General features: G+C 40.9%; 1 protein-coding gene across 1 annotated transcript; it reads left to right on the plus strand.

The window, feature by feature from the left end:
* Positions 1-488: 488 nt before the first annotated feature.
* Positions 489-9,388, plus strand: ftcdnl1 (formiminotransferase cyclodeaminase N-terminal like 1). Its single transcript, XM_080037789.1, has 6 exons — positions 489-563; positions 1,550-1,668; positions 1,762-1,857; positions 2,685-2,840; positions 4,782-4,970; positions 7,850-9,388. Exons 2-6 carry the CDS (start codon positions 1,554-1,556, stop codon positions 8,281-8,283), a joined length of 990 nt encoding a protein of 329 aa, XP_079893915.1. The 5' UTR covers positions 489-563; positions 1,550-1,553; the 3' UTR covers positions 8,284-9,388.
* Positions 9,389-9,614: the final 226 nt, after the last annotated feature.

Consider the following 9,614-nt stretch of genomic DNA (forward strand, 5'->3'; position numbering starts at 1 on the left):
CATCCTGGATAAAATCACCTGATTTATTTATTTCCCTATACATTTTTGTAGATTTATATATATATACACACATTCATCCATTTATAAAATGTTTAATTTGTACTGGCGTGTCAGACTCATGGACCTATAAAGAAAGGTCAGACCTTGTTCTCAGCGCTGTCTGGTTTGGATGTTTCCTTTCCTAAAATGTATTCATTGCCTTCTTGTGAAAATAGCCTATACTTAGTAAAAAACAACTTTAATACACAATTCATGCAAAGAAACCAATAAATAAACATGTCCAATAGGGAGATATTAGACAATTATGCAAAATGTGTATTGCCTGAAACCATACTACCGTCCTTCAGAAAACACAAATGTGTCCAGTAGGCTGGAAACAGGAGTGAACTATCTTGCACTGAACTCTCATCTTCGGTAGCTCCACATGCTAAAAAGTCTAGCCTACTTGTGGTGAACGTTGTCGTGCTCTATTTGGTTTTTGCGTGCAGAAATCAGCGAAAAGCACATTTCCCTGTGGTGGTACACTAGTGAATGCACTGCACATATCAGTGCTGAGAACGCAAGTATGTCACACTTTATGAACCGATACTTTAGTTTATGTCACATGTGTTTGACTTGCGTGCCACATATAACTGTTTCCTCCAGCTTGGACTTTGAACATGTTCTTTAACTGAACGTCGGTCAGCACTGATAACTGAGCAGCACAGTAATTCCCAAAGGCTGCACTGGACGACTTAACACTATTAAACAGTTTATTGGGTAGTTGTCTGTCCGATTCAGTCTGGATATAGAAAGGAAACTCATTGCATCAAGGTAATCTAGCCTTAAATTCATTGTTATTATTAATAATAGTATTGTGGTAAAGTACAGCTCCACAGAGTTTCTGTAGTTGGCATCCCCATAAAGACAGTTGAATGAGCAATTTTAATAAACAGCTGACAGTGTATGGTAGACAAGTTGAATATAAGGCAGTAAAGAGAGCATGCCTCACTTATTCCCAAATAGCCAAACAATAAAGTTATTAACACGCACGCTTAGTGACATATGTAAAGTTTTCAATTGCGAGTGCAACGAAAACGAGAAGTGGGAAAAGGAATACTACTTAAAAGGCAGGCTATAATAAGACATTCATTAAAATGTTGCCACACGTGACTAATAGTATAATGATACCAGCTTAAACTGTAACAATTGTATGTCTCATCAAGTCAATTAAGTGACAGTCGTTTGAGTTCCACAGAAAATATCTATGTGATGTTTGTTAAAGGTAACTCACATTGGCTACCACAAGCTCCTGCTACCAGACCAAGTAGCCTTTGACTCAGCATCAAAACCTCTTAGCAACTGATCAAGAGGGAATCTTTCTTTACTGCTTTTTTTGTGTGTGTGCGTGCGCGTGTCCGTGCGTGGGTGGGTGCGTGCGTGTGTGTGTGTGTGTGAGTGAGTGGCGTGCGTCATTGTATATGACCAAGTAATCCGCCTGTCTAATCAGTGCACTTCTTATTTTAATCCTTCGCTATTTGACTAGGTAAGATATCTTTTGCTGTTGCAGAATCATGGCGTCCAGCTCTGTGGGCAGACGACTGGTGGCTTGTCTGCTCAACGTGTCCGAGGCTCGCAGGAAAGACCTGGTGGAGACTGTGGCCAAGGCGGCCTTATACGACACTGAAGGCAAGTCTCACCTGGTTTAATACACCTTAATCTGAATGTTATTTGAATACACCAAAACTAATACTTTTTTTGTTCATATTAATCACACATCAGGTGTTAGAAGGGAGGGGACCACAGTGCTGAACATCTTCAATGACCACGACTACAACCGCTCAGTCATCACCATTGTGGCCAGTATCGACTTGATCAGTAAGTATTGAACCTTTTTTTTTGGAAATTATGAATATAATTTTAACATACATTCATTCTCATGCTTCTGCCAGCAAGAGTGTAGTCCACCTCTTACTCTAGCGATGCTTCTACAGTGGGGATTTAGTGACTTTGGTGGGGTGGGGGGGGGGGGGGGGGAATCCTTTAATAAGCTTTGTGAGGGATTTAAACTATAAAAAAATAAATCGGATGAACATATTTCGCAAAGATCACAGCGAAAAGTTTATCTCTATGCATTGTTGTTCAAGAACAAAACCCTACACCAATGCAGACAACGCAGTCCACGTTTACAGTTTTATGTGCTTCTCTCGCTCCTAAAATTAAATAAATGTTTTACTGTTTTTCATATTCAGTTTTCTGTGGATTTAAATCAGTATTTCTGCTGAAGGAAAACACAACATTTAAAAAGAGATTGATTTAAAGGTGGAATCAGTGATTCTGTAATATGCTTGTCGTCAAAATCAGTGAATATCTCCTCACAATTCCGCTACATGTCTGTACTGTGTGTACGCTGAAAATAAATATGTTGTACACAGCCTAGTAAAGTAGTTTGTAAACAGGTGGCCCACTAGCTAGCAACATGCACGTTTACAGAGCCTAGGCTTTGCATTAACACTGAATCTTTTTTTCGGCGCACACACAGTATAGACAGGTAGCAGATCATGAGGAGATATTCACTGATTTTGTCAACAAGCATTCTCCAATTTTGCTGACTCCACCTTAATATGAAAAGGTTAACTACTAATGCATCATGTAAGAACTTGGCTTTGACCCTCATGTTTAATGTGAGTTTTGCTGTATTCCAGGGGAGGCGGTCCTGTCTGCTTGTGAGAAAGCCTGCGGGCTGATCGACATGCGCGCCCACGCAGGGGTCCACCCGTGTATGGGTGCTGTCGACCTGATACCCATCTACCCCCTGGGGGAGGAGGTGGGAGTGGAGGAGTGTGCTAGCCAGGCTCTGGGTGAGATGGTGTGTGTGCGTGCGTGCGTGTGTGCGTGTGTGTGTGTGTGCGCCTGCGTGTGAGTGCACTTAGAAATATGTCTCTGTCGGTTCAGCTGATCCTGTATTGTATCTGTTCATTTGCCTTTCCGGGCACAGTCGTAACTTATCTAGTTTTGTATTTTACCCGGCAGCTGTTTAGGAGAGAATGAACATGTTTTGACTGTACGCAGTGGCTCTGATGAAAATACCATCCAGTGTGTGCACACAGGGATAGGGAGCAGGACACTCTATAGATGTGACTTGAAATTGCAAATGTTCCCTTTGCGGTAGGCAGCTGTAATTTACATTTAAGGCAAGACTCTGCAGGGGGAAAAGGGGAAAACATTTTTATCTTATAGATATCACGCAGCTTTGCCAGTTGATTACTTATATTAAAAGATTTATTTGTTTTATTACAATTTTTGCAGAAATGTTTGAATAAATGTGCACATTTAGCAATATCTAAATAGTTATGCCTAAACTGGCATCTCTTTCAAAACTAAAAACCTTGATGTTGGATAAAGCCAGAGTTAAAAGATTTATTTTAATTTTTATAACATATAAGTGTCCAACGATTTTACGAAAACAGATTTTGGATACAGCCTTCTTACGAAATGTATCATAAATCAGAGAATTAACAACATGTGAACAAATCCTTCAGTAATAACCTTCAAAATAGTGCGAAGAATGATTATGGAAAAAAACTTATGTTGAGATAATAGCCATTAAAGATGGTTATATGGGAGAAATATACAGACAAAACACGACAAGCTTTATTAAAATAAACAGCTTAATGTACATTTTGAACCTTTTATTCATACTGGTATAAAGGAAGACATGTTATGGAAGCAAAATAGCCTGCAGTGTCTCGCCTTAACTCTGTATAATGTTCTTTCTTCCATTTTTAGTATTTCATATTAGTAGTTTCCCCTGACGTACTGTGTATGTAATTATACTGTAATGAATTCATGCATGGTTTCTATGGGAATGTGGCTGATGATATGACATATTTCCTGTGCTGTTGATTAGTTTCACAGTGTCCCAAAGGACTTGCACAGAGCCATGTGTGTTGCTAAGAAGGAGCCCAGCATGTGGCCCGTATGCCTGACGTGTGCACTCTGTATGCTAATCTTATGTGCTGTGATTGCAGTTTAATAACTGGCAAACTCAATAACAATCACTGTATTTATGCATGCGTGTGTAAAGTGGTCCATGTGTCTAAATGTTTTCCTCTGTCTGAATTGCATTACCCCCACACCCCCAGGAGTGTTTTGTCTTCCACACAGGGGTGATTTTAGCCCCTTTTTAGGGGTGCTCAATTACCCACTAAATTTCATCCTGTCACTCTTAAATATTATTGTGAAATCCGTGTTTGTTGAGCCACAATGTATGGAGATGGATCTGGTATTAGCTGAAACTGCACATCCAAATAGGATAGGGAGGTGTCAAAACATGTTCTGCTTGCATGTGTAACAAGCCTTCAAAGATGGCAAGCTTTTAAGAAAAATATATATCTGAGAAAGCTATATTTGTCTTTGTTAATTCATTAGTCAAAATCACACAAATCTCCATTTTTCAAAAGTTATTGATACTTTATATTGAATGTCTGTTTTTTCCATAGAGGGATATCTGTCTTATTCCCTCCCAAAAAAAAATCAACCAGGTTTAGGTGAGAGAGTTAGGTCAGAAGTGATGTTAAAATGCACAGTTTTTTTGTAATATAGTGTAAAAATAAATGTATGATGAAAGCGTACCAGGCTCCCCTAAAGCTCTGATCCTGGAACGTGCCCTGCTTCTGCCACGCTCTCTGTTTCTCTTGTGTTGTTGCTGAAACGATGTGTGCATGTGCTGACGATGTGTCCTCCATTTTGCTGTTAAACTCACGTTGTTTTTTTTCTGCATTTGTTTTGCCGGGGCTCAGCTGTGGCTCAGGGGCTGACAGAGCGGGTCCAGGGCTCCAGTGCCTTCCTGTTTGGCTGGGCAGACTCTCCTCTTCATCGGGGGCTTGCTCAGAGGAGGAAGGACATGGGCTGGTTCAAGAGGACGCCAGACCTGCTGGCCATCAGGCCCGACATGGGGCCACTGCCACAGAAACGCTTCGGCCTCACAGGTGAGACAGAGCTAAAGTTGATACTAGGGATGTGAACAATGTGTCTATTCTCGGCTCGTTTTTCGACTCGTGCTCAAGACGACACTAAAAATAGAAATCGGTAAATCGGGTGTTTTACTTTATTAGATGTTTTAGGGACATGGGAGACGTCCGTGATGCGAGTTCACGTGTGGTCGTGAGCGCGCTGCAGGCGCTTCATTTCTGCAATGTGCATTAAATGTCTTGTGTGGGTCAACAGTGCAGTGCAACATGTGCAACATATACTGCAGTCAGAAGTTAGCTAAACTGACCATACTGAACCTTTAAAACTCAGTTGGGGGCACAAAACACCATTGAGCAGAAAAATTATCAATAAAACTGTAAAAGCTAAGTGCATCATTAGCATCACCATCCAGGGATGTGGTGCCCTGATAATCCCGCCCTTGACTTCAAGCTGATATATGCAGCATAACGTTATACATTCATCTACGACCGTGATGTTAAATCACCTTCACACAAAGCCTCCGCCCGGGAAAAGCAGCGAGTAGCGCTGTGACAGTGACGATCACCGGGAGACCTCGCAAGTATGAGTGAGTGAGCCGCCGTGCAGAAAAACTCTGTGGTTTGATGGATAAATAGATAACCGTGGGTATCCTGCCCGTTAACGTTGTCTACAGGAACGGCTTCCTCGATCTGTTTGTATTTCTCGAGTCTATTAAAGGCCTACTTCACCGGTTTGAATATGAAGGTGTATTGAATTCTGAGATCCTATGTAGTATAAATGTGCGAAATTTTTTTAAATCGGTTCATCCTAGCCTGAGAAAAGGCAGAAAGAGTGTTTTTTTTAACCCTATATTTCTCTTTCTCGTGACATCACAGAAAGAGAAATATAGGGTTAAAAAAAACTTACTTTGTAAATATTACTGTGATGTCTTTTACTGTGACATCACAGTAATATTTACATAGTACGTTTTTTTTAACCCTATATTTCTCTTTCTGTGATGTCACGAGAAAGAGAAATATAGGGTTAAAAAAAACACTCTTTCTGCCTTTTCTCAGGCTAAGATGAACCGATTTGAATTTTTTTGCACATTTATACTACATAGGATCTCAGAATTCAATACACCTTCATATTCAAACCGGTGAAGTAGGCCTTTAAGTAACATAAACACACAGAGCCATGTCGGCAAGCTGACAGCGCGACTGAAGGGACTGTACAGTGAGCTGCGTCCCTCCGTTGGTTTCTGTTTTCAGCCGAGTAAGTTACATTCACCTCCGACGTATGGACAGCGTTTTTAAAATTAAAGCCTCTTATTTTAGTATCAAAAAGGCTTTGATGCAGATGAAGTCTGAACACACACAGCGGGCGGCAGCAGTGTTGTTTAAAGGAAAGCGCAGTTTATCAGCACCACAACTAGCTTACGTGCTGCTGCCGCAAAAAAAAGGAACACTGCACAATAAATCGATCGATTTGTCGATTCATGCCTCCGACACGTCGACACGCACATAATGAGTCGTTTTAACATCCCTAGTTGATACGCCGCACATGCTTCTTTAGGCTAATGTTTGAGCATGAGAGGAAGGTTAGAATGTCTCTTTGCCAGGATTACACACAATGCAGGTGAATTTCTTTGTACTAGGGCTGCACCATTTGTCGCTTAATGGTTAATCGCGATTGTTTTCTCTTCAAGAATTTATAACACGATTCTCCAATACAATTTTTTTTTCAACAAAAACATTTACTGACACTTAGAAACCGTAAAAACATAGAATGTCAAGTAATATGTTTGGATAACCAACCACTCTATTAAAAGTTTCTTGGTTAAACACATTATACACTCTACAGTACATTCAGTCTACAGTATAAACATTTGCAGGTAAAATACATTCTTAAATTGATCTGAGGTCAATACAAGCCTTCAGCCCCCTTGACTAAGCCAAATCAATATTGTTTATGTTACAGTTTGTTTAATAAAAAAATCCATCTTTGTGTTTCTGTGGAAACATGGCTAGATTAACTTCTATGGAGCCCCAGGGCAAAACATTTTCTCTTCGCTGTTCAAATCAACCCCGCAGCACACTAGCTTCATTATGTTGTACTGCTGGAAACCACCTGGCCCAAGTTTGTGGTAATTTAATGGAACATAACTTGCATCCTGTGAGCACGATAATAAAGGCGCGTTCCAAGTTGTATATCAAGTTATCAAATTATTAAAAATCAACAAACATGCAGTGAGATGTGGAGTCCTCCTGGGGCTGGTGTACACACCCGCTTGGTAACCCAACCTTGCATGGACAGTTTTCCCTTGCTTTGCTGCAGCGGAGGAATACATACATTTTGAGTTTCTTTGCCAATTTAACATGGCAGCAATGAATCTACACATGGAGACCAGGACAGAGATAACCACTTGTTTTATATAATATATGGGAGCAACAAAGCATTGCATTTTGAAGCAAGGATGAAATATTTTATTTCTTTGAGAAACTCTTCATCTGTTCCTTTTACAGTCATTCATTTCCTGTTGCTTTCTGCAGTATCAAAAAACTAAATGCTCCAGATTTAGGCTTATTCCATGAAAAATCATTGAATATCTCCTCACAATCCGCTACCTGTCCATATGTGTGCGCTTCAAAAGAGAACCCAGCCCTAATACACAGCCGAGGATCTGTAAACAGGCATGTTTCTGCCCTTTGTTTACATTATCCATGAACAGACCCTAGGCTGTGTATAATCAGTGGATTTCTATCTACACAGTAGGGATAAAGGATTGTGAGGAGATATTCACTGATTTTGACAACAAGCGCTTCCCAGAATCGCTGACTCCACCTTTAATAATGAAAGAAAAGTGAGATGGCACACAGTATGTTCAAACAGTGTGTTTTGGGCTGGTGTGCTGCAGGTGTGGGGGCCAGTCCATACGTCATGAACTGCAACGTGACCATCGACAGCCAGGACATGGCCCTGGGACGCAGCATTGCCCTGGCCATCAGGGAGTCCAGCGCGGGGGGTCTGCCTGGGGTTCAGGTGCTGGCTCTGCCCCATGAAGGCGCTGTGGAAATCGCCTGTAACGTGGAAAGTGTGAAGCTCCTACCTGGACACATGAATGCTGCTGAAACGTGGCCGTCCTTCAGCATCGGAGGCCAGCCGTACTGCCATGCTCCAGCCTCCCTCATCACAGCCAGGGTCTCGGAGCTGGCAGGGAGGCAGGGGGTTAGTACAAAGAGCACCGCGCTGGTGGGGTTTACCCCCCACGAGTGCAGGGGCCTGGCTGAGTTAGCACTGTCTCAGGGGATTGCTGAGTTCTGGAAAGAGCAGCGCAGACTCCGTATGTAAAAAAAAAACAACAATCCTTGCCAAAACCAATGAAACTGTGTATTAAGTCATGCCCCTTCAATGCTACCATTACCAACACGGACAAGCTTCCTGTCAATGCTAGCCATTGGAGTTTAATAGAACAGTGGCAGATACAGGCCTCTGTAATGTTTGGGTCAAAAGGTCTTCACACAGGAGAAAGCAGAAGAAGTTCCTCATTTCTATCTAACTAGCTGTTGCTGGCTGGTTGTTTTAGCTAGCAACAGTTGTGGGTTACAGTTGGTTGGCTAAAGTTAGCTAATCAATTAACACAAACTGCTATGTTAATTGTTAACTTCATCGTCAGCAGCTTTAAAATAAAATAAAAATCATCCTAAGTATGCACATGATTGTTTAATGAGCCAGCTTTAACATTGAAATTAGGAGTTCATTGTTGGATCAATAAAAAATTGAGAAAGCTGCCGTAGTATTAAATCCAAATGTCATTTAAACTCAGCCTTCTGATTCTAACATAGCCCTGTTCTTATGTTGTAGGCTACTAGAGGAATACACACTCAGTCAAACAACACACAGGTTAGATTCATTGATACTTTTTTGTATATTCAAGCGGCAGGTTCACCTTTAGAGGTAAAGATGAAATCAAACCAAAATGATGCTATTAGATATGTTTAGCCGCTATTGGTGGAGTTTAAACTTCCCCAGACCAGGCCTGTTTGACTTTAAAATAGCAACATGTCTGCCCCCACACATTGGATATTCTGGTCCTCAACAGGGACTTGCCTGCAATCCCACACAATAATGCAGTTACTGCAGTGACTGATATGCCCCTTTTGCTCTGAAAGTAATGCTATAGGTTACTACTGAAGCTAGTTAGCTGTGAGTGCTAACTTTTGAAGCAAAGGTCAGCCAAACCCATTCCTTTTAAGTTTTGGTTTTGGACAGGCAAATAAAACACAAACCTGTGCAAACACAAAGAAATTCACTCGTACTGCTTCAGCATGTGGAGAAACCCATAGCTTGTTAACAAACAGTCAATTTATATTTTGAAGTGTCAGGCTAATGTTTCTTTAATTGTTTACTGCATTGGTAATTCAGTTTTAGCTGTAGCCACTCTCCTGTTTACATATAGCCTATACTGTATAGCCTACTGTGTATGGTGCATTTCACCTAATTGACATGCTGTATGGATACATATTTAATGAGATGTGAGAGCTTTCATACATTCATTTTTCTGATGAGCACTTTTCTGTGATAACCTCTTACTTGAAATACTACTTAAATAAATTAATTTATTAATTCAATATGTTGTATCCTTGTATTTTCAGTGTGTGTGTGTGTGTGTGTGTGTGTGT

This window comes from Ammodytes marinus, assembly GCF_949987685.1.
Source record: "Ammodytes marinus genome assembly, chromosome: 12".
In the NCBI taxonomy this organism is placed as follows: Eukaryota; Metazoa; Chordata; class Actinopteri; order Uranoscopiformes; family Ammodytidae; genus Ammodytes; species Ammodytes marinus.

Bases quoted from the DNA above. Each gene is read 5' to 3' on its own strand.
- ftcdnl1 (XM_080037789.1), top strand. From the start codon at position 1,554: ATGGCGTCCAGCTCTGTGGGCAGACGACTGGTGGCTTGTCTGCTCAAC. The intron at 1,669-1,761 runs GCAAGTCTCACC...ATCACACATCAG, and splicing joins GGCCTTATACGACACTGAAG to GTGTTAGAAGGGAGGGGACC. The intron at 2,841-4,781 runs GTGAGATGGTGT...GCCGGGGCTCAG, and splicing joins GTGTGCTAGCCAGGCTCTGG to CTGTGGCTCAGGGGCTGACA.